This window comes from Amblyomma mixtum, chromosome 3, assembly GCF_055824585.1.
Source record: "Amblyomma mixtum isolate Tamu chromosome 3, ASM5582458v1, whole genome shotgun sequence".
In the NCBI taxonomy this organism is placed as follows: Eukaryota; Metazoa; Arthropoda; class Arachnida; order Ixodida; family Ixodidae; genus Amblyomma; species Amblyomma mixtum.
In genome coordinates this window covers 97,612,975-97,638,893 of record NC_143014.1, presented here as the reverse complement: position 1 = coordinate 97,638,893, position 25,919 = coordinate 97,612,975, and the positions used below count along the sequence as shown (strand labels likewise).

The 25,919-nt window shown below is 44.2% G+C and overlaps 1 protein-coding gene across 6 annotated transcripts in view; it reads left to right on the top strand.

The window, feature by feature from the left end:
• The window catches only part of LOC149351084 (uncharacterized), a 39,930-nt gene that overhangs the window by 4,776 nt on the left and 9,235 nt on the right, over window positions 1–25,919 (top strand). For 4 of the 6 annotated variants that reach the window (XM_089580308.1, XM_089580309.1, XM_089580307.1 and 1 more), the window contains exons 2-4: window positions 340–425; window positions 6,695–6,920; window positions 8,389–8,578. In XM_089580308.1, the coding sequence (XP_089436434.1) occupies window positions 352–425; window positions 6,695–6,920; window positions 8,389–8,578 (490 nt within the window). In that variant the 5' untranslated portion in view covers window positions 340–351. Of the gene's footprint in view, window positions 1–339; window positions 426–1,269; window positions 1,364–6,694; window positions 6,921–8,388; window positions 8,579–25,919 lie in introns of all 6 variants that reach the window. The other 2 variants (XR_016290515.1, XM_089580311.1) reach the window with 2 other exon arrangements.

Sequence of the window (25,919 nt, the reverse complement as noted above, 5' to 3'; positions counted from 1 at the left end):
ATAGTTGTAGACTTCGTTTGACATTTTCTTTACTTATTAAATACGCAAAAACATGGAAGCATTGGTATCAGTTATGTCTGCCACGGTTTTTAAGACATACGAATACATTCTTTCATTTAAAAAATACATATTTCACTTGTCTAGACAGTGCGTACCGTTAACTAATGCACAATGGCAATGCAGTTATTATTCTTGCGTTTGATCCCTCCATAAATTCTATGAGGAGGCCGCGCTGCAACATGAGCTCCCCCCCCCCCCCCCGAACAAAATTTCTGGCTACGCCACTGGCTTGACTGGCATTATGTGTTTCTCAAAACTTGCTACTGCAATTTTCTGCAGGTGCTATATACCATGGAGGAAAAGGATATTCGTGAAGGGGACTGCTCATATGGCCCTTTTGTCTTGAAGGAGCCCGTGACATTTGAGTAAGTTGTCATCTGAGTACAGAATGCTTCCTTTACATGTGAATGGGAACATAATATCCACCTATATTCACACTCCCTGTAAGTTTAGAAAGTTCTACTAAATCCAGATGCACTGACCATAAATAATGTTCTGTTAGTTGGAGCGATGATGTTGGGCTATTTTTCAACAAATTTTAACGAAACCTTGAGCGTGATTATACTTCATTTCATACATAGCAGGCAACGCTGCCAAAGCTAGCACGCCTGTTCGCACAGGCCAAGTCCGCGCCCAAAAAAGTAGTTCGCCAAACAGCCACACTGACCACAGACATATTTCGTTTCGACAGATATCAGGTACTGTGATTGGCAACCTCCTGCACATGTTTCACCTCTTGTCACATTTTCGTCCTGCGACTCATCGAGACTTCAAGATTTAATGACATGTGGCGCCGGGATATGCGGCTGCTAAGGCAAATCGCTCTGACCCCATCCCCGCCAAATAGGTAGTGCACACTCAGAGAAAGTTATAGCCAGACGGCCCAAACAGTGAGTGCCTCACAGCTTTGACCGTGATTTTCAATGCTAGCTCTTCCTTTTATGGTACTTGACATTTTCGTCTAAACATTCACCATGGCTTTGAGAGGAATGAACGATATGTGGCAAAGTAATATGGTTCGATGGGCACACTACTTCCGCAGCCTCCACTGCGTTGCCTGCTATGTATCAAACGGAGTATAATGTTTTTTGAATATTAAGCTGAACCATAGACACAACTAGCAGAAGCGACATCATCATTCCATCTTTCCAAGAAATTGGTGCCCTTGGGTGATGTTCTGATATCCTTGACCTACCTAATGTCTTTCAGAGTGTCTAGCAACCTGGAAAACCTGGAACCTTAAAGACACAACTAGCAGAAGCAACATCATCATTCCATCTTTCCAAGAGATTGGTGCCCTTGGGTGATTTTTTGATATCCTTGGCCTACCTAATGTCTTCCAGAGTGTCTAGCAACATGGAAAAACTGGAATTGTCAGGGAAATCTTATGCACCTGGGGAAATCTGGGAATTATCAGGGATACCATCAAAAAGTTTGACCCGCCTCAATGGCTGAGTGGTTATGGCGCTCTGCTGCTGACCCGAAAGGCAGCGGTTCGATCCTGGTCGCCGCGGCCGAATTTCGATGAAGGTGAAGTTCTAGAGCCCCATGTACTAAAGAGCCGGAGGTGGTTGAAATTTCCAGAGCCCTTCACTACGGCATCCCTCATAGTTGCTTTGGGACATTAAACCCCAATAAGCCTAGCCATCAAAAATTTTGCACAGTTGTGAAGATTTACTGGCTGAAATTAGCACATTGGTTTGCCATGAATTACAGTGATGCAGCAAGCGCCCAGCATGCTATCCATGCACATTGGAATAACTTCTTTTCACTCAGCACTATTGAAAATCGTTTGCATCAATATCTGTGCCATCAAATTAGTTGTTTTGTAAACTTGGCTCTGTGGGCTGTGCGAAACTTGTAGACCATGCAGAAACTGATACAAATACAGGCTAGTTGCTCTGTTGTTTGAGCTGTGATGGCAAGGTCATTAAAGGTGCACTAAAGAGGAATCTGAACTCGTCTTTTTACTGCGGGAACTCAATCTTCATGTTCCGAGCATTCGTAGAAACTTCGAATTATTGTCCTGTGCAGCCGATTTCCATATATTAAATTGGATTAAATGTCCCAGCTCCCACCTTTTTTTCAACTCGCCACAGATGGTAGGAGAGTCAACCAACCTTTCAGGCAGTGCCGTGGTGGCTTGTCTGCCATCGGTAGGGTGATATGTAGTGATCGCCGAAAGCGAAGAGTCCACGCAGATTTTTATTTCCGTGGGCCTAATTTGCGGCTATGTAGCCTCTGACTGAATCTATTTATTCACAGATACCTAAAAAACAAATTAAAAGCGAAAGCGAAGCCGCCACGCGACTGCCTGAAAGGCACTCCATGCGTTAGTTGACTCCGGGAAGAGGGCAGCCAGACTTGTTTCAGCCTTGTTAAAGGGGGTCCGAAAGGGGCCCTCAATAAAGGTGCAGTATGTCTAGGATGCTAAAGAGCGCCGCTTCACAAATATCCTCCGGCAAGAATTTTTTTTATGCGTTTTGTGGAAGCTGAGTTATCTGTAGTTAGGATTTTAATTTCGGCGTCTTCGCGCCTTTCTTTCTCGTCACTTTTGTGCACTGAAATGTCGGCGCTCCTCCTCCGACCCCACCCACTTGGCCGGCGAAGGGCCGGCTGCAGACGCACGGGAGTTCCCTGGGAGGCGGAGCTTCCGGCCGCAGCCATGGTAGCTGTGTGACGTCGGAAAGAGTTAGCACAACGAACCAATGATAGCCCTCCGCTGCTGAAGTAACAAACATTGCATGATACGTTGTGAGTGGATTTGGGCGAAAGTCCGGCACGGCTGGTCACTGCGATGTGTAGAATTGGGAATTTTTAAAATACATTGTAAATGATCGGCTCTCTTTTGAGGTCTTGTATGCGGCATGAACACTCGGTGGCCTATACTCTACATAATGCTAGTGTATTATGGCCAACCTCATCGTTTTCAGAGGCCCTTTAACCCTTTCACAGCCACTTCCGAGATAACTAGGGCGATCAAACATGCACACCCCTTGCTTCTTCCGAGTAAACTCGTTTTAGCTTTTTAACTCACTCCCTGCCACTCTCGATAATACTTGTGTTAAAAAAAAAAGTGATACAAGCATGTTGTGCCAACTATGGAGAGGCCCCATAAATTCATAGAACTTGGCGGGTAAATTTTAAACAGAGGGAGCGCATGTTTCTACATCCGCGTCGCTTCATTTTGGTCTCAGCATAGCAGCTATGGCGAGGCAGCGTGACACATGCGTCCGCGCTTTGTCGCGCGAAGAAATTCAAGAACTGCTTATGAATTCAGACTCCAATGATAGTGACAACAAGGAAGCAGCCTACCTAAGTGCCTTATCGAGTGATGACAGCGATGAAGAGCCCCTGCCACCGAAAAATCCGCGTAAGAAGAAGAAATCGACGGGCGAGATTTCTGCTGGAAAATTTCATTCAGTACAACTAATTTATTCAAGATAATCTATAAGATTATCTTGAATAAAAATGTCTTTATGTCCTGCAGAGCATCCCAGTGCGTTACTAGCATAATATTTCCAGGAAACTAATATGTAAAAAAACACTGGCAGGGAGTGTGCTGTGGTGAGTAAAAAAAAAAAACCGGCATTGAAAGGGTTAAGGAGCTCAAAGAGAAGTAATGGTTACTTTACAAGTCACATTGAATGTGTACTTTCTTCACGGAAAAATCAGCTCTCTTAAGCAGGTAGAGCAGATTTGTTTTCATTCTGGCATTTGGAGTTTCCATAAATAGTGTTTTTGCTTTGAGTGGACCATGTATATTGCTCATTAAGATGCCACTCTCTTTTCAGCCTCTTTAATGGTTAGCGAACTTGTAAAGAGTTACCTGCTAACAGAATTCTTTCGTGGCAAAAAGTAATCCATTGTTAAATCTTTTCTTGTCACCTAAACAAGACGTTAATCGCAAGAAAAAAATGATAAGCTCGGTAATTTCGATATCAGGCTTGTTTCATGAAATTCCGCATTAAAAAGCTGATTTCATTTGCTTTTGTGACTGGCTAGCGGAGTATAATACAGCACACCATGGACCGTGGCCCAGTGTTAAGAGCTGCTTTTTTTCCCTGTCTTTTAGCATGTTTGAAATGCCAGGTGTCGTGAAACTGGGCTGAATAATATCTGATGGCGCATTTTCTCCACTATTCTCCACATAACATAGATGTTAGTGTTGGATGGCTTGTGTGCTCGTTCAGCTTCAAAGGTCAATTTAATATTTTTATTCTTTTTAATAGAAACGTAGTTTAGCCTCGTTATTCTGAACACTTTCTGGCAAGGGCACAGCAGAGTAGAGGACCTGGATGGGCTTTACCCCCTCCCCCCCCCCCCCCCCCCCCCCACCCTTCATTTTCTTCAAATGTTGTTTGCTTACTATAGGTCTCCTCAATTTGGCTGCACTTTCTGCTCTAGTTCACAAAAGTGCCATGTCAATGCAACACCAGTTCTCGCTGTGCGAGTGTATCCTGACACTAGTACTCTCGGTGCAGCGGCCAAATCAAGTGCAGAAGTGCAGAAATGTTGCTAGTGCCGTGTGTTGGTGCTTGATGCATGGTTTGGCATGCTTGGGATTGTGCTCGTTCTCTTGAATGCTGTGCATTTGTTCGAAGTGGCACGTCTTTTGGCACTGGCCATGACTCTTGTCTGTAGCCTTATTTTAACTCCACAACTCGCATTCACTGTCGGTGGACGGTGGTGGCAGAGTGACTGTCACAGGCTTACTGGCAGACAAAAGCATGGGCAGACTATGGACTTCAAAACTGGTTACTAGTGTAAGTGAAGGTGCATCTGGTGCTGTCACATGCTGAATGCTGATGCGGAGGTCACCTAGGCAAGAAGAAACAAGTTGCAATGAGTCATCACAAACGTTGTGATCACCCACGTATTAAAAAAAAAAGTGGTAGAGTTTTAATGTAGCTACACCGAGTAGACATGTGAAAGCATGTGTTTAGCCTGGTTATTAGGCTCTGGTTAAGCTGGTCTGATCTGTTCGCTCCTCAGATGGAAGTTAATGAAGAAAGACGACGATGTACAGTGCGCAGCGTGATAGTGTGTTGCAGTTTAACACGTGGTGTGATCGGCTGCAGCGATAGCATAGTGCCCTCATGTAGTGGCCAGCGAAGCTGATCTGTTCACACCGCTGCAGGTTCGAAACCCAGTCACAATATTTATTTTTTTCTGCATGGGATGTTGCTATGCTAGGTTTTGCCAAGGTCACCTTTAAGGACAAGCTTCACACAAACAGCTTAGTCACCACTGTTTTTTTACCCAGTTCACAAGCCCACAGAGGAGCAGAAATGGCAGAAGCTGCGTTTGTGTGAGAAAGCAAGCGTTGCACAGTGGCGGTCAAGCAAGCTCTTAGCAAGCTTGGTCAGCTTGGTTCCCAAGTCCTACACAATGCCCTTTGCGGATTTTGCCACACCGGTTCAATTGAGGAGTTTTGATGTCATTAGCTTCTAAGTATTTTACTTTTTATCAAGCTTTCAGACAAATTTTGGTAATAAATACCTTCCCGTGGCCAGAATCGTATCATTGCATCCGTTACTTTGCCAATAATTTTATCGTTATATATGGTTTATTTTTGCATACGGCAATGGGAAAATTGATAAATTAAATAATTTGATCATTATAAGCGGTATATTGTTATATTTCGTATCGTTATTAGTGGATCACACTGTAAATGTATGGCATTATAGTGCCTTTTAGTTTTTCTTTTCCTACAAAATTGGTTGCAGAGGTAGCAACTGTCAGATACTGTATTCACTTGCGTAATTTGCACACCTCGAATTTATTACCCTGGGTTACAAAAAAAAAATTGCACACACATCCTACACTGTATGCACACGGGTGTGCGCAAAGGCTTGGGAAGATCGGTGCAGCCATGTCGCCATGTACGGCTGCGAAAGGTGCGAGGGGCAAGGGGATGGAATGCGTGCCATTTACCCGGCTCGCTCGCGCTGGCGGTAAAGTTTCCGGACGAACAATAACGTGCGCATTGCAATCTGAAACTGCCGAACTGTCTGCTGTTCGCTAGTCAGCTAGGCTGCACATGAGAGTGCTGTTTTATCGCCTGTTATTTCCATTTGCCTCTGACTGCTGGCTTTGCGATTGCATTGTTGCAAGTTTATTGCTTTGAGCTGAGCACGCGCTTTGATACGATCCCCTGGGGAACTACATTACATGGGCCTGGGTGGGGAAGGGTATGCATCTTATGTTTGGAGTCGGCTTGTTTTTGGCCAGCAAGGGATAAGTTGGGGGGGTTGACATATATGTGGCATTAAACGGTATATATTTCTCATTATGATCTTTGAAGAGTTTTAGGATGTGTTCACAAAATCTTTGCATTACTTGTGCCTCCACTTTTCGAAGCCTTAATGTAAACAAAAGAAGTACGCAAATTACGCAAGTAAATACAGTATGATGGATTGCCGAAAAGAAATGCTTGAGGGAGCAGTAAATAGTTACGCACTGCCTGAACTGTAGATATAATTCTTCCAATGTTTTGAAAAGTAATCGGCAAATTGTTCTAGTGGATTCACTTTGCTCGTTGAATTTTTCACAGAATGAAAATATGAAATAAAAAAAATGTATTCTTTGACTTGGGTATTATTATAGTATATGTTAAATATTCTTCTCGCAGAGAATCGCAGCAAGGAGTGTTATGTGAGATTGGACCAGAGTCAAGTGACATGGAGCAAGATGCAGTCTTTGAAGCTGCAAAACTAATAGAAACTTTGCGTTTAGATTTATTAAATGGAGGTGAGGGGGAGGATACAACAGAGCCAGATACTAATATGCCTCTACCATTTGAGAGGATGGCCTTGTCAGTGGAGGCTGTTGCCAAAGACCGAGGAGTCCTCATGCAGGTAAGTTGGCGGGTTGTATAGTCTTTGCCTGAATGTAATGATAATGTGCACAAGCATTTCTGTTCATGTATTGATGCTTACCTGGTACTTTAGCATCATGTAGGGTGTGTATGCCCTACAGTAGAACATTATTCTGTTCCCTATTCAAGTGCTATAACAGAAAATACATCCAAAACAGCGGAAGTTAGGAAAACAAAATGTTCGATGAATTGGCTGTTATATCCCTGTCCCACCAGCAGTCTCAACACCTGTTGAGTAAGTGGCCATTTATATTTTCGAGAGAGACCCAGACATGCCGCTGCCATATTGTGAATTGCAATTGTTATTGAGAAATGACGTATTTTGCCAAATGTTGCTAGATAAAGCAACATTCAGTAAAAAACGCTTGGAGTGAAGCTGTAAGCCAAATATTGCATAATGTAGTGTGTGCTATGTTTAACTGAAAGTTGTTCAGATAAAGCTATTCAGGTACTTCACAGTTGAGTACAATGTAAAGAGAGTGATGACAAAGCGACGCTGGACAGTGCTATACACTTTCTTTCGGAAGCATTCAAGTTTCTTATATCTAGGATTTTTTTTTTTAACAACATGTAGTGAGTGTGATGCTATTCTAGAGGGTGCTAGATATTCCAGCAGCCATTCATGAGCCTTCATTAAGTTTATCCCTGCCAAGTTCAGTGTTTATGGAAAACCGCCGAGTTGCACCAGCTAGTCCCCATGACCAACGACTCATTGGGCATTGAAACTGTCAATGTGGCGGGTATAATACAGGATGTTTAACAGTTAAAATAACATGTTATATGTGCAGTGTTTGCCCTTCACTGCTGGTTTACATTAGTGCTTTCAACAAGGCAGTTGCATTTAACCTATTCTTGATTCTAAATAATGTTTATCATACGACCACTCGTCTGCATATCAGCTCACGCATTGCTGAAGAATGTTGTCACTTCAGCTATGAGACCTTACATACTACCATAAATTTCGGAGAGAGCTCTCCCACCCAACATATCGTCCACCCACCTTTTGGAGCAAAATACTGAATTTACTAAAGGACTCCTAACATCGCCCACCCCCTAAAAACCACGTTAGCCTCAATGACTTTGAAAGCCCTGGAAGCTCCCTCCGTGCAAACATCCAATGGCCCTAGATGATCTGCCCACGAACACTGCCAGTGACACTTCGAACAAAAAAAAGATGCGTACCACCACCCCTACTACTTGTCCGATTTCAATAAGATTTGGAGGGTTTTCTTGGAAGTGGTTTTCTTGGAAAGGGGTGGAAAGTTTAGTGGGAAGATAGCTGCCCCAATAAACGATAACTGTGGTGAGTCCGGATAAGGAGAAGGGTAGCAGGTCGGAAGAACAGAATAGCAAAGAGGTAAGAGGAAGGTCAGGGCAAAGTTGGCGTCCAGGGATGGATGAAGCCGTTTAAAGATGCCCTTAGAAACAATTGGCCCTCTTTCTTGCAGGATGGGGCTGTCACCACTAAGGGGAACCGCAAGAAGCTGTTGTGCCAGGATGCTATAAGTTTCGTGTCCGAGGCTTGGGCGACTCTTTCAGAGGATACCGTCCTGGCATCCTTTAAGTGGCGTGGCATCTCCACACATCTATACAGCTCTGAAGGCACGGAAGTCAACTACAAACTACCGCCTGGCCTCTGTAAGCAGCAAACCTGCAATGGGCCCTGTAGCTTAAAGGGACTATGCAATGAATTAAAAGTCACTTGTAAATGTTATGCTTGCTTATAAATGATGCTAAGAAGCATTCACACCAAGTATGAGTCTTCGGAACTGAGCCGGCAATTTATTATGAATTTTTAAAAACCGCGTTTTTTTAAAATTCGCAGGCCGATTGGTGTCTTCGTAGAGACTGACTTTGAAACCAAAATCGAGAAAATAGACGTCACTAGTCCCGTGACGTCGGCAGGCCACCACACGTTGTCATTCGCTGGAGCCACGGCAGCCGCGACGTCACGGGCACACTTCCGGTAGCAGTGAAAATCGTCTGCTCAAGCCGCCGCGCGACCCCCTCGGGCAAGCGCGAGCCAGCTAGGCATTGCCTTCACGCATATGTTTTCAATTTATCTCTGCCGCCTCTTTCTGTCGGGGGTTCGGAAACCACTTGCAGTGCCTTTGTGTGCTCGTGGAGACATTTTAGAAGACATGTCGTCCTGCATTGCTTGTCAGCTTTGCTATAATTCCTACATAGTGGTAAAACTTGTTGGCACTATGACTCACTTTTTTGTGTGAGGTATAAATACTTGAGGCACTAAAATTGTAGGTTCTTGTACAAGTGTCCGGCAGTGCATTTGCTTTCAATATAGGTGCCATGTTGCATTCACACCTGCGGTGTTAGCTTTTTTTTTTTCTTTGCCTTTCTTTCTCATGTGAATGACTTTTATGTTTCCCTCCTTGCAGCTGTCAGACCCTGAATACTGCACTGTCTGTCAGGAATGGTTGAAATTGATAACACCTGGTATCAAGCAAATGTTATGAGTCAGTCTGGCTTCGAGGAAAAAAATTTGAGAGAGACACAAAATGCGAAAGCATTATATGTAGAACTACACAACAGATGAGTGTCCGTCATGCCTCCAATGCTGCCGTGCCCAGTGGCAGTGAAGCCAGTGAGAGGCCCATTTATAGCTCGATTGCACTGTGTTGACGTAGCATGATGATGCAGGCACTGCCAAGGGTCGGAAACAAGGGGGCGAAAATCTTGATCCAAATGTCCAAGCATTAATGCATGAAGGTCATGTGCAGATGCGTTGACCACGATGACATGGCACCGAAATGGAATTCGCCGCCGTGTCAAAAGATGTTCTGACATCCCCTGTATTTCATGCCGCAGACCGGATGGTGGCTGGCTTTTGTGCTAATGGGACATGTAATGCTTTCGCATTAAAAAATTAGATTTATGGAAGGCATTCAAGTTGTTCACATTAGTTAACAAAAACTCGCGTTATGTCACGTCACCTAGCATTCTGTAGTACCGAGCAGCATATGAGTTTGCATCATTGAGAGCAGTTAAGTATGTAAGGGCTGAGATCAAAGCAAAGTACTTAGCTTGGCTCATGGGAATACTTGATCCATAGTGAAAAGAAGTGTGATGCCCTGTCCTTGGCTCTTGTCTTGCTCCTCTTTTTGCGCTTCTTTCCATGATGACTGAGCGTAATTGAATGAGTTTGAGTGTGCAGAAGTTGTTAAAACCTGTCAAGTACAGTGGTGTACTGTAGCTGGTGGGGACCTTGTACAAGGGTTTAATTAGGCGCATTATGTTGCTAACTTCATGTCACAGTTCTTTTTGGGAGCAGGGTGGTTTTGAGCTGTCTTTAGACAGCATTGGGCAGGTGTTCTCCACTGTCACAATGGAGCATTTATCCCCAAAAGGGCAATACAAACATTTTGACAGTTACTCCAAGTGCTGTTTGTAATTCGAGAGAGTAATTGGTGATTTACTAATAGCATATCTGTGCGGTCGAAAAAGACCTTTCTAAAAAGCTCTTCCTGTGCATCACCATTTTCCCTGCAGGACAATGGTGTACACCTGGCACAAGCACACAGGTGGAAGTGTGAGCTTTTTTGCACCTGTTCACAGCACTTCAAACAGCATGTGTTTTGGCACCTACGTATACATTCTGTGCAACCTCATAATTTGGCACACATGATATGCTGAATAGATAAACCTAGTTTATCAGATTCATTTCAGAGAGTCTATTCTATTTACAGTTTTATAAGGCAGCACTGACGGAAATACCACACTTGCCGATTTTTTTTTTTTTCTTTTTTTACTGCACCTGTTTGCTGTACATACTGTGAAAACAAGAACATTTTGCTCAAAGCAGCACCTCACATTTTGTTGTAGACCTGCCGTAAATTTTGCCTTGCCTAATACCTGTGTTACACGGGCGTTTTCAGTGGCAGTTCAGTTAACCGTCAGTTGTGTATTTCAACTGCCATTGAGCTCAACTGGATTTGCCTGCTGTTACACAAGCACTTCACATTCAGTTTATTTAGCACCCTAACCACGTGACCTCGCATCTAGAGTGAAATGAAATTTATAAAAAAAGCGGCGTATATATGTATATATATATTTTTTTTTAAGTAAATGATTGTCGTGTTTATATTCTTTTCTACAGTGACAATTCTTTTTGTGTATTTTTTGCTTTGCTTTGGAAATTCGCATGACGATGTTGGTTCATAACCAAGGCTATCCGATGTGGGTCGGTTCGTTGGTTGTCGTCGTTGACATTTTCTTTGTGCTGTTTCCTGCAATCTATTGTTGAAAGCTGGCTCGTTCTAACGTGTGTTACTTTAAAGCATTTCATTCTTAATAATAACTAAGTAAACCTCCATGTTGTTTTGTTTTGTTTTTATACATTTGTTTTGTGCATATTCAGTTTTATTTGCCTTGTTTTCTTAGTTTTGTGCTTTGCGCATGCTGCAGCACACTGAGCCAAGACAGTCCAGTATGGGGCAAGTTTTTCTGTCTGTTAATCACTATCTTGTCAGTTGGCCGTTCAACTGGAATACCCAATCTCAGTCAAACTCAACTGCCATTGAGAACTCAACAGCAGTTAGTATTGCAGTGTAACACCGCTAACTGCCATTCAGTATAACTGATGGTCAACTGAAAACACCCGGGTAGCATGGGTATGAAAGTTATGTGTAGCCTGATCCAAAATTTTCAGTTCATTTCAAGACACTTTAAACTCTTAATTTGTTCAGTTTGACGGCATAATTAAGTGCAAAAAATATGTCATGCTTTGTTAGCATGGTGTTGATGCGATATTGTTGAAGGCTGTATCGTGTAAGAGGGGGCTATTTATATGTTGAAATTAGACAATGTGATTGATTGCAGGAAACCGGCTTGTTGCCAGTATGCTTCAAATGATCTGGTTAACTCTTAGTAAGGCGACCACATTTCCAATGGGAATGTTGAATTGATAGTTTCCTGATGCCGTGAGGAATAGTTCAGAATAACTTTACTGAAGAAATGAACTCTATGTGTAAATTAGTAAGACCAAAAAATGTGGTCATATGTGTCCCACCGATACTGTGGCCGCTTTATAAGTATGGGATACAAGTAATGCATCACTATTTTCAGAGGTAGAGCTGTATTTGATTTTAAAGAACGACTGCTTTGGTACTCTTTGAACTTATCAATATTTAGGAGCTCGCATGCATTACATTTTCTTCTGAAAAGCAGAAAAACACTTGATGCGTAGGCGAAAAGACAGGTTTGGTGATCATCATTTGTGCTTGCTTCATTCGGAGCATCATGCATATCTGCCCCTTGATACGCCTCACTGTGGCCAGTACTCACGGCTCATGAAACGTTCCTAGTTTGGGACGCCCACCCATTTTCTGTCTGTCCGAGTTTCCTCTCTCGTTTATGAACGCACAACTATCTTTGCATTTCCTGTAGGTTATGCCATTTATGAGTTGGCGTTTCAAAAGCAGCCGAAAAAACACATAGATGTACTCTTTGAGGCTGATAGATTGGTACTGTACTGGTAAAATGCATGCACTGCAGCGGCACCCAGCATGAAATAGATTCCCCGCAGGGAGGCGTCTGCAGCATGCAGACGTTGGTGAGTGGCGACACCACGGGGTTAACCCGAGCATCCGCAGGGACATCCTCACAGGGGGATGATGGTGAACAATGCGTCACCACGGACCCGAGCATCCGCGCTTAGCCGTGCGTGGCATCGCCGTGTCCGGGGAAAAGGGGATCCTGGTGGTTGAGCCGATGCCGAGCGTTTGGACCTTTAAGGCCCCTCGGCGGAGGCAACACACCACTTTGGCCCCAGCTTCCTGTAGACGGCACCTCCGGCCTGACCCGACCGGGGGAAATCGGCAGTCGCCTTTTCCTGTTCTCCTCTCCATCTTTCACTTTCCTATCTCCTTTCTTACAACTCTCCTGTATCCTCCTCCCTTCTTGGTTTTTTCCTCTTTTTCCTGGCGGCGAGGGTTAACCGTGTGTGACCAACTACCCTGTGTTGAGTCATATTAGGTTATAGTTAAGGTGTACAGCTGGCGTGGGCAGGACTTTCTTTCAAGTTCCTGTCGCGTCCCCTTGTTGGACTCCATGGTGGGTGGCTGGCACCATGACCGAAAAACATCAATTTTTTATGGCTCCCCCCCTTTCCAAACTTGATCGCTCTCTAAAAAGAGTGCGGAACGAAGCAGAGAACTTTTTTTCGAAAAAGAAAGCAACATTTGCCAAATTCCATGTCATCCACAGTGAAGTTCAAGATAAACAGGCCAGAATTCTTTCTCCATTCATGGTATCGAAATGCTTAACAGAAGCTTTGGGCCCCGGCTACAAAGTATCAAAAATGACCAGTGGCGATTTATTACTGGAACTCCGAGAAAATGTCCAAACCACCAAACTCTGTAACATAGTGTCTATTGGGGACACACCTGTCTCCATCACTGCACACCGATCACTCAACACTGTCCGTGGCGTCATCTCAGAAAATGATTTTCTACATCTCACAGAGAAAGAAATGCTGGAAGGACTCTCAGATCAAAATGTCATAGATGTATACCGCATCAAAATCCGCAAGGACAATAAAGAAATAGATACCAAACACCTAGTCCTGACTTTTAACACATCCACATTGCCCGAAACCATCGACGTTGGATACCTCAAAGTAAATGTAAGACACTACATCCCTAACCCCCGAAGGTGCTTTAATTGTCAACGGTTTGGCCACGGATCACAGAGTTGCCGCGGCCGCAAAACTTGCACGAAATGCGCGTCAAAGGACCACCATTCTGAGGAATGCGACGCAGCTCTACGCTGCGCTAATTGTGAAGGAGACCACGCTGCGTACTCCAGGGCGTGTCCGTCCTGGAAAAAGGAAAAGGAAATCATCACCATTAAGACCAAAGAAAACATTTCATTCAAAGAAGCCAGAAGGCGTTTTGCACTTAACAACACATTCTCCTTCACAGCGAAACCAAACTTCGCTGATGTGGTGCGCAGGGGCGTAGCACCACACAGCACTCCGGCACCTGCCGCGGCCAGTTCTACTGCGCCTGTAGCTGGGCCACCCACGCCCCAGGCAGGGACAGCGAAAGCTGCTCTGCCAACTCCAAGCCAGGGAGTGCCGGCCCATGGGTCGACATCCCGCAGGACTTCCCCCCGTCGGGGGAGGCCTGACACAAACACATCCGCGGCTTCCCCGCGGTCTTCCAGCACCTCCAGTGAGGTGATGGAGGTAACTCCCGATCCGCCCGCTTTGCAGCGGCGGAACAGCTCTCTTGAGCGGAAAAAAGGCAGGGCCACCATAACGGCCCCAGAACATAAGTAAACCCCCAATCGTTCATACCCCAAACATAAACATGGCTTTTATAGTTCAGTGGAACTGCCGAGGAATATTGAGAAATTACGATGACATAAAAAATATTTTAGGGTCAATGTCACCCGTAGCCTTATGTCTCCAGGAAACCAATCTAGGTCCACAACATATGAACATCCTGAAGCATTATAAAACTTTTAGACGCGATCGTGAGCAGGCAAATAGACTCTCGGGAGGCGTCGCGATTGTCATACAAAGCGGCGTCCCTGCTCAAGAGATCAGGCTGAAAACAAAACTTGAGGCAGTTGCAGTCAGCATTGTCAGCTACAAAACAATTACAATCTGCTCTGTATATATTCCTCCACATCTCACAGTAACAGTCCACGATCTACAAGGCCTCATTGATGAACTTCCAGAACCATATCTAGTAGTCGGGGATTTTAACGCTCACTCCCCTTTTTGGGGAAGTGAGCGCTGTGACTCTAGGGGTCAAATAATCGAAGATTTTATCCTCACAAACAATGTATGTCTTTTAAATACAGGAAAAGCCACCTACTGCTCCCCTGCCTCGGGGAAAATGACCTTTTTAGATTTGTCTTTTAGCTCACCTTCTGTTTTTAATGATTTTAAATGGGATGTCATTGACAACCCATATGGCAGCGATCACCTCCCTGTACTAATCACTTTAACATCCCCACCGGAAATAATCCCTACAAGGCCACGGCGCTGGAAGCTTCACCTCGCCGACTGGTCACTTTTTAGAGCAAAAGCAAATTTAGAAAATATACTTTTAGATAATCTCTCCATCGACCAGATAAATGAAAAGTTCACTAATTGTATCATAACTGCTGCACTCACAGCTATTCCACAGTCGTCAGGAGTGGTGCAACAAAATCATAAAATATGGTGGACAAAAGAGTGCAAGGAAGCAAAAAAACTACAAAACAGAGCTTGGGGTAAATTTCGCCGGTATCCGACACATGAAAATCTCGTTAATTTTAAGAAGGCAAGAGCCAAAGCTCGGTACGTCCGTCGGGGTGCCGAGAAAGCATCATGGCAGAGTTATGTTTCATCCACTAACAGTCAGATGACATCTAAAAAAATGTGGGAGCAGGTTCGCAAATTAAATGGAAACTTTTCACCCTTCACAATTCCTTTTTTAACAACACCCGGCACACAAACAAGCATAGAGGAACAGGCAGACATACTAGGGGAACATTTCGCTGCAGTTTCAAGTTCATCTCACTATACACAGTCTTTTTTAAAATACAAATACACAGCTGAAAAACAGAGGCTCCCAACAAGTGGAGGCACAAATGAAAAATACAATTGTCTAATTACCCTCCAAGAAATCAATAAAGTACTATCTGCCGGCAAAAAAACTGCTCCAGGACCCGACGAAATACACTATGAAATGCTTGCGCATCTTTCCGAGCCAGCCGTAGACGCACTTTTAAGATTCTTTAACACAATATTCATGTCTGGGAAAATACCGGAAGCCTGGAAGAAAGCTATTATTGTACCGCTTCTTAAGCCTAGTAAACCCCCAACTTCTCCTAGCAGTTATAGACCCATAGCCCTGACTAGTTGCCTTGCCAAATCCTTCGAAAGTGTCCTAAATATAAGACTAACCTTTGTTCTTCAATCTGGTGAACTTCTTGATATCCATCAGTGTGGATTTAAAAAGGGATGCTGCACTACAGACCACCTAGTCCGCCTTGAAAATACTGTCAGAGAAGCTTTTATACACAAGCAACACTGTCTTAGCGTCTTTTTTGATTTAGAAAAAGCATATGATACTACCTGGAGGTTCGGGATCCTCCAGGACTTAGCTGAGCTTGGCATCCGTGGCAGAATACTGAACTCCATTAAAGACTTTTTATCTAACCGTTCATTTAAGGTCCGTCTAGGCTCAACCCTTTCGAGGGATTTTATTCAGGAAAATGGAGTGCCTCAAGGGTGTATTTTAAGCACAACTCTTTTTATTGTAAAAATGAATTCTCTTAACAAAATTATACCAAGGTCCATAACATATTCAGTCTATGTCGACGATCTTCAGATAGCGTACACATCTTCCAATATATCTACATGTGAAAGACAAGTACAACTTACAATCAACAAACTGGCAACATGGGCAGACAAGAATGGTTTCCAGTTCTCACCACAGAAAACAGTAGCATTACTTTTTTCACTCAAACGAGGCTTGCACACAGATCCCACATTACACCTAAACCAAACCAAACTGCCTTTAAAAAAAGAACACAAATTTCTAGGCATCACCTTCGATAAAAAGCTTACTTTCCTGCCTCACATAAACGCACTAAAGAAGAAAGCGTTGCTATCACTGAACATACTTAAAGTCCTTTCACGCAAACACTGGGGTTCTGATCGGGTATGCCTTCTACAGATTTATCGCTCTGTAGTGCGTTCCGTTTTAGATTATGGCTGCATAGTGTATGGATCAGCAAGGCCGTCGTACTTGAAGCGACTGGACCCTGTGCACAATATGGGTTTGCGTCTTTCAACTGGTGCTTACAGGACATCACCCATAAAAAGCCTTTACGTAGAAACCAATGAACCACCACTTGCAGACAGACGAACAATGCTCACATGCTCATACATCTTAAAGATCCGTTCCCAGCCTAAACACATCTGTTACCCACTGGTTACAAAGTGTCCATCTCGAACACTATTTACCAACAAACCTCTAGCAATCAGACCACTTCTTCTCCGCTTTGAAGAGAAATGCCAAGAACTAGACATAATGAACATATTACCTAATATTGCCCGCAAACCTGATCCACTCCCGCCTTGGTACTGCCTACCATCTGTGTGCGACTTCACATTAACGCAATTTCGGAAAAAACATACACCACATGAACAGATATTACAAGAATATTTAGCACTCAAGGAAAAATACAGAGAATATGAAGCATTTTATACCGATGGATCAAAATCGGCGCACTACGTGGGAAGTGCTGTAGTTCAGAATAATTGGGAAAAAATAGTACGGCTACCTGAGTGTACATCCATTTTCACCGCCGAGGGTTACGCAGTCTTGGTCGCTGTAGAAAAAATAATAAATGAGAACATTCAGAACAGTACCATTTACACTGATTCTCTGAGCATACTAACCTCACTTCACCATAGAAATGCAGTGACACCACTAATTGGTAATATCATACGCAACATAACGAGCGCCACAATACAGGGACAAGACATAAAATTTTGCTGGGTTCCCAGCCACATTGGAATCACTGGCAATGAGAAGGCGGATGAATGTGCTGCGAAAGCTCGCAACAAAGAAATAAAGAAAGTGAACATCCCCTACAATGACTGTATGAAGTTGGTACAGTCCAAGCTAAGAAATAAATGGCAGTCGCAATGGAATATTGAACGAAATAATAAGCTCCACTTAGTAAAACCATTTATAGAAGAATGGAAGTCATGCTCCCACCAAAAACGTTTCATCGAAGTTATTTTATGCCGCCTCCGTATTGGACACACACATCTCACACACAACTTCCTACTTACAAAAGAAGACAAACCAGTTTGTGAAAAGTGCGGAGATGATCTAACAATAAACCACATATTATTCTCATGTACAGAACTCGAATCACTAAGAAAAATACATTTTACTACCTTTTACAAAGAACACATTCCTTTTCATCCAGCATTGATATTAGGCAAAGATGCACTTGTCAGTATACCCTGTGTTTTTAGCTTTTTAAGGGAAGCCAGTATTCTTCATCAACTCTAATCTACTCACCCTGTGCTTCGCTACATACAGCCACTTTCTCAATCACGAGAAGGAGGCTGAGATCTTTATCTGAGTTGTTGGGAGCCTCGAAATCCTTGCCGAGCCAAGGATGTCTGCGGAGGTAACCCAACCTTCAAAAGTTTCTGCTATCAGACATTTTTTAAAATTCTTGTCTTTCTTCAGCTAGTTAGTAAAAATAACTTTTAGGCCCTTTACACCACCGTTTTTATCCACTTTGTTTTCAAACTCTGCTCAAGTATATTTTTTCCATACCTTGTTCTTGGCGCATGATAGCCTTAGCTGCTTATGCGCCAATAAACACAACACAACACAACACGCATGAAATAGAGTAGCCTCGGCCAGCCCCTCTTTGAACGGCGATCAGACTAGTAACCGTTGCATCGCAGATCAGAACGGTCCACACCACCAATCCATCTATTGTAGTGTGATAGTGGATTCGGGCGTGTCATTCCTACTACTGACCCATTAGGACACTTATGTGGTTTCCTCAAGGTCATAGAAGTTTAGATAGGACATGCACATGTTTATTGTCCAGCTGTTACTGCTACGACCCCATTTGAGCGCCAAACATACTTTTCCTTTTTAAACTTAGTGTCAAGCTTTTCTTCTTCAGAAAAATTCCTCCAGCTTGTGCGAACTGTTGCTGCTGCTAGAATATTGTGTTCAAGCTTTTCCATGATCATCATAATAGTGAAGAAATTGTCGAAGCATGGCTGAGTTCTTGGTGAAGGTGTCTTCCGAAAGGCTAAGGACAGTGCGCTCACCAAGAGTGATATCAGATGGTCATGAGATGGTCGTGACAATTTTTTGCCCTCTAGACCTGGAATTGAACCATGTAGCCCATTTCAGAGTCTGCTTGGCACCATATCTTGCAGCCTGTCTTGATAAGCTTGAGGGGCATGTATTGCATGAGCGATGAGCATCCTTTGAACAGAACTATGCTCTCGTTAGTTGACTGGTGTGATGACAGGGTATGCTCAGCGGGAAAATGCTGGTTCAGGGCATCGATTAGAGGCCTCTCTCCGAAAGCATGTCGCAGCCATCTTCACCCTGTTTCTCCTGTGTGGTGATGTCAGTCAGGTGTAGACTACTCAGGATGTCTTGGAACGTGTTCTGTGTCATGAGCTTGGATATTTCGTAATTGTGAAAAAAGGTGTCACTGCTCCAGTACAAATAAAAATGGTGCTGTGGGTTCATACTCATTAGGAGCACCATGTGAAGAAATGCCTCAAGTTGGCTTCTTTCTGTATCTTGCCGCACGTAGTGGTTTGTTTTGACACAGATGCAAATGACTTAAAGGGCAACTGCTGCCCTCTGGTCGAAAATATTTTCTACCTCTCTGGTACCTCTCTGGAAGGCGCGGCCGCATATATTTTTTTAAAAGACTCATTAATACCGTAGTTACAGCCATTGCAATCAAGCTACTTCGCCATGCTCCTCTCCTTCCGTTCCCTCCTTGAGATTTCTCTCTCTCGCGCCTCATCGAGTAGGCTCCGCAAGGAAAAATCGCCCTTCATCCTCCAATGTTAGCCGGAGGCGTGGTGTCTGGTGGGGTGCGTCACATGTCTACATCATGGCCCCGCCTTGAAAAGAATTCTTTTCTTGGTTTTTGCTACCCGGTCTAGTTGAGGAGGGGGCCTCTACTACACACGATAGGGCATATGCACAGAACATGCTAAAGCATACATGAACTGGCACAAGTAACTAAAACCTTGTCTTGGGGGGGCTTGCATGGAGGAAAAAAAAAAGTGAGGAGGGAGCGCGCACGCAGAGGGCTCTCTCGTGGTGTGATCATGGCGGGGGAGAACCGACTCTCTCCGTTTTACTATTTTTTACTTTTTATGACTAGAGTTCAAGGCTGTCGCCGAACGCTCCCTCCTCAGTTTTTTTTTTTTTTCCCCCCTTCATGCGGGCTTGTAGGCATGTGCCAAAACGGAAGGCGCTGCGGAAAGCGTGCGCGCTAGGAGCAGACGACGCTACGCCCACCCTTCGTCCGTCAGTCAGAACGATGCACCAATGGAATGCCTTTAGCGAAAGTTTTTCGTGTGACGTCAAACCAAAGGCTCGGGAGCCAGAGTAGAGGACGAGGACGTTTGCTTGTGGAAGGAAAGAACGAGCGAGCTTTGATTAGAATTTTTACAGCTTTATGGGGTGCGCATGGCTCTAATATTTTGCAGAGGTTATCTTTGATGCCTTATCTACGCAGGGGGCTTGTTTTTCAAAAATGTCCAGACCCTATTCAGTTGCCCTTTAAGGACGTACACATAGTGCTGGTTGATGCTTTGGCAAGTTGGTTGGACATAGTGAATGCTAGTAGCATGAGAATGGATGAAAAGGACTGAAGGACACAAAAACAGTGGTGCATATAAAATGGCTATATAGTTGAGGAATGCACAACCTGATAATGTGCTGCAAGGCAGTCCGTGTTTCTGTTAGGCCTATATATCACAACAAAGCTTAGGACAACATTTAAGAGTAATGATAATTTCACCACACCATTCAAGATATGGCGCTGATTTTTTAAGATGTAACGCCTAGAGGCCCCATCCTCAAGAATGGCAAAAGGGGAAGCTTACTGGGCGTATGTTTAGCAAAAGATAGCTTAATAAAAACTGCTTAAAAAAGCTGAGTGAAATTTGATACGGCCTTTTTTCAGTGTTTTGTTTCGCTAAGTGGCACCAACTGATTACTTTCAGAAGTGCAAGTATCGCTTCTCTGTTCTTTCAAAAGGTGACAGCATATCACCCAAATGGAGTAAAGTAAAGAGTACTCATTGCTTGTTGGGGAGCATTCAAGGACGAACGGAGAAGTGGGACATTTTTGACCCTGCAAGCCGCAAAGGGTTAAAATGCATGCACGTTCATAATTGATAAAAAGTAGGACAAAGGGATAATTTGAATAAGGATAGTCTTATGGATGGCTTACTGTGGTTACAAAACTAAAGTACAGCCGAACCTCGATATAACAAACCTCAGTTTAACTAAATTCGCAAAGATATGATTTTTTTTGTGTGTGTGATTTAACAAAGTAATATTTTGCTGGACTTTCGATTTAACAAAGTCTTCATGTGAAGCATGCATTTACACCCCGGTCAAAGTATGCAGCCCAATCGGTTTGCTTTTTAGGCCTGCAGCATGCCTCGTTATGCATCCTCAAGGACCATAATCACTCAGAAGGTGAATGGCTTCGCATCCTCAGTCCTCCCTAGCTTTGGTCTTCTGGACATGCAAGGGTTGTATTCTTATGACGGGAGCCCTACCAGGAGCCTCCTTGACAAAAAAAGTTTGGAGGACGCTTAAGCTTTGCTTAAGAGTAGATGTGGTAGCGCCTTCTTCTCCTTTTTCCTCTATTAATTTCTTTTCTTTCTCATTTCTCGTCGATTACACACATAATTACCGATCACCAGTCACTATCCGGGTTGCATTGCATGGCATACTGTGCCACTACGTACTCATACACACACCGTTTGTTTCAGTACAATGAAGTACCATAAAACACCTCCTTTTCATTCCGCGCAATTTTTTATGCCTAATGAGCATATATATATATACTTTTTTTTTAATTACTCTGATGACATTGCAGATCCCAAACATGTTACTAAGTCATGAACATAACGCGTTAATTAGGTGCCCCTCTAACACGCTTGAACCAACGACCCATCATGGCCTATGCATTGTGTGTCCGCCTGACACGCAGAGGACTTGAGGTCGAACCCCAATGCTGGCTACTTTCTTTTTTCATTTGAAACTTTTGGGATTTGTTTCTGACTAACATAGGACGGCGGCTGACGCTGGGTTTTAAGCAGAATGAACTCCTTACACTATTGCATAACATGAAAATTAAAACTACCAACCATAATTTGCATGCGCCCTTTTATGCACAAATGTTGCCAGTGGTCTTCAGTCAGTAGAGCAGAACATACTGCTGCACCATCTGTCATGTACAGTCGTTTTCAAAAATACACGGCTTTAGCCGGCGGAGCGGCCGCGGGGCCGCACCGCGGCGCTGCTGTCTTCGACCGGCGCTTGCTGCGAGAGTGCCCCGCGTGACGACAGCCTTCGCCCTCACTCTCGAGCTGTTGCGTAACGCGCCTGATAAAGACTATGTGCGGCGTTCGCCCGTTTCGCCGCTGGGGCTCGCTTCGAAAGAGGGCGCATGGATATTCGCGGGTGTCTGCGCGTGCCGTGCGGGCGCGAAAATCGAGCGTCATGGCAAGGTGCTCCCGCTTTGCTGCGCTCACTTGCGCTGTTTTTTAACAAGTGTAGGCTCGTGCAGCGCTGAGATACACCGGTTTGCAGCGGCGAGGCTTTGCTTCTGTGTTCTAATTGCACTTTACATGTATACTTGTTCCAAAAGCGCGGTTCAAAATTTTTTCATTTCGTTTTAAGGCGAAAGCTTTAATGGCCCATTACAAGAAAAGCCGGTGGCGTCTGTGTAGGGCGATGGTACAAAAAGGAGGGTGCCCTCATCAGCAATGCCTACATCATCAAGAAAGAAAAGCTGCATCAGGGTGGGTTACGGCGTATTGCTCTGGAACAGGGGTGGGTTCTACTGGATTGCAGGGAATTACGTAGGATTCAGTTGCATTACGGGCGTACTGTGGGGAATTCTGGCGGATCGCGATGAATTAAGACTAGATTATATGAGACTAGGTTGGATTACCTTGAATTGGGTAGAGTAGTGGTGGGTTATGTGAGAATAGGTTGATTACAGTGGATTTAGAGTGTATTGCATTGCATTAATCTGCAGTAGGGTTGGTTAAGTTGGATTACGCTGGATTATGATGGATTAGATTGCATTAAGTTTCAGTAGGGCTCTCACACCTCAAGAATTTTTGGCGACAACAGTCTACCCAATTCAATGTAATCCAACCTAATCTCATAAAATCCAGTCTTAATCCATCGCAATCCGCCAGAATTCACCGCAGTATGCCCGTAATACAACTGAATCCTACGTAATTCACTCCAATCCAGTAGAATCCACCCCTGTTCCAGAGCAATATGCCATAACCCATCCTGATGCAGCTTTACTTTCCTGTTGATGCAGGCATTGCCGATGAGGACACCCTTCTTTTCGTACCATCTCCCTACACAGACGCCACCGGCTTTTCTCGTAATGGGCCATTAAAGCTTCCGCCTTAAAATGAAATGAAAAAATTTTAACCCACGCTTTTGGAACAACTATACATGAGAAGTGCAATTAGAACAGAGAAGCAAAACCTCGCCTTTGTAAACCGCCATATCTCAGCGCTGCGCGAGCCTACACTTGAAAAGCAGCGGCAAGTGAGCGCGGCAAAGCGGGAGCACCTTGCCATGATACTCGATTTTCGCGCCCGCACGGCGCGCGCAGACACCCGCGAATATCCATGCGCCCTCTTTCGATGCGAGCCCCAGCGGCGAAACGGGCGAACGCCGCTCATAGTCTTTATCAATTAAGCAAACAAGGGAAGGGGAATGAGGGGCTCATTATAAATATGAGAGAAGCGAACAGCCACATAAACCAAGGGGCACAGGGTATTTTTTTTAATTAATTTATTTATTTTGTGGTGTTGATATATTTATAATATTACTGAATATGTTATCGCTTAAAGCTAACTGATTAGAAAAGCAGAAGAAAAAAAACCACATGCCGCCAGTGGGATCCGAACCCACGACCTCCGAATTACTTTGTCCGGTGCTCTACCGCTGAGCTACGGCGGCGGCTGTCAAATCTTCTGCTTTCGGGGGTATTTATGTTTCACAAATAACCTAACCTTGGGAGTGTTCACCAGTGCCACCCACGTTCTTGAGCGGCGGACGTAGCACGTCCTGAGTACTGCTGATGTGACGTAGAACGTCATCGAACGGAGAGGGTGGAAGCTGTGTGAGAACCCTCATATATGCTTCCTATGGCATCAAGGCTGCCAGAACCGAGGCCCTCGCTAAGCAATTAAGCAGACAAGGGAAGGGGAATGAGGGGCTCGTTATAAATATGAGAGAAGCGAACAGCCACAGAAACCAAGGGGCACAGGGTATTTTTTTTAATTAATTTATTTATTTTGTGGTGTTGATCAATTTATAATATTACTGAATATGTTATCGCTTAAAGCTAACTGATTAGAAAAGCAGAAGAAAAAACACCACAAAATAAATAAATTAATTAAAAAAATACCCTGTGCCTCTTGGTTTCTGTGGCTGTTCGCTTCTTTCATACTTATAACGAGCCCCTCATTCCCCTTCCCTTGTTTGCTTAATTGCTTAGCGAGGGCCTCGGTTCTGGCAGCCTTGATGCCATAGGAAGCATAAGAGGGTTCTCACACAGCTTCCACCCTCTCCGTTCGATGACATTCTACGTCACATCAGCGGTACTCAGGACGTGCTACGTCCGCCGCTTAAGAACGTGGGTGGCGCTGGTGAACACTCCCAAGGTTAGGTTATTTGTAAAACATAAATACCCCCGAAAGCAGAAGATTTGACAGCCGTCGCCGTAGCTCAGCAGTAGAGCACCGGACGCGTAATTCGGAGGTCGTGGGTTCGGATCCCACCGGCGGCATGTGGTTTTTCTTCTGCTTTTCTAATCAGTTATCTTTAAGCGATAACATATTCAGTAATATTATAACTTGATCAAAACCACAAAATAAATAAATTTAAAAAAAATACCCTGTGCCCCTTGGTTTCTGTGGCTGTTCGCTTCTCTCATAGTCTTTATCAAGCGCATTACGCAACAGCTCGAGAGTGAGGGCGAAGGCTGTCGTCATGCGGGCACTCTCGCAGCAAGCGCCGGTCGGAGACAGCAGCGCCGCGGGGCCACCGGCTGAAGCCGTGGTCTGTGTATTTTTGAAAACGACTGTACATATGAAACCTGCAATGAGCTCGCTCCACCACCAGCCATTTGTGTTGTGCAGTGAAGCCTGTTGCCTGTCATTGGTGCAGTCACAGCTTGGTTCTGGGTTTTTATATATCTGTTGTTTTTTCCCCCTTGTTTTTGGCCAAAAATGTCTGCAGTTCTCGTCTGGACCTTTTTTACCCTCGATATGTCTTGAAGCAGTCCCATTTGAACAGCATCCTCATCGCCTTGCGCTCGCTGGCAGGCACCTGGTAGTTCACGTGTTCATATTATCTGCTGCTAGTAGACAAATTATTCACATCATCCCTAACCGTAGCATATCATATATAATGCACACGGCCAGGACATTTTTAAATTTTTGATCAGCCATAATAGTATCATAGAAGCCAACAGCCACAGAAACCAAGGGGCACAGGGGATTTTTTTTTTAATTTATTTATTTTGTGGTGTTGATCAATTTAGAATATTACTTCATATGTTATTGCTTAAAGCAAATTGATTAGAAAAGCAGAAGAAAAAACAACCACTGCCGCCGGTGGGATCCGAACCCACGACCTCCGAATTACGCATCCGGTGCTCTACCTCTGAGCTACGGCGACGGCTGTCAAATCTACTGCTTTCGGGGGTATTTATGTTTACAAGTAACCTAACTTTGAGAGTGTTCATCAGCGCCACCCACGTTCCTAAGCGGCGGACGTAGAACGTCCTGAGTTACCGCAGGTGTGACGTAGAACGTCATCGAACGGAGAGGGTGGAAGCTGCTTGAGAACCCTCTTATGCTTCCTATGGCGTCAAGGCTGCCAGAACCGAGGCCCTCGCTAAGCAATTAAGCAAACAAGGGAAGGGGAATGAGGGGCTCGTTATAAATATGAAAGAAGCCAACAGCCACAGAAACCAAGGGGCACAGGGGATTTTTTTTTTTAATTTATTTATTTTGTGGTGTTGATCAATTTAGAATATTACTTCATATGTTATTGCTTAAAGCGAATTGATTAGAAAAGCAGAAGAAAAAACAACCACTGCCGCCGGTGGGATCCGAACCCACGACCTCCGAATTACGCGTCCGGTGCTCTACCTCTGAGCTACGG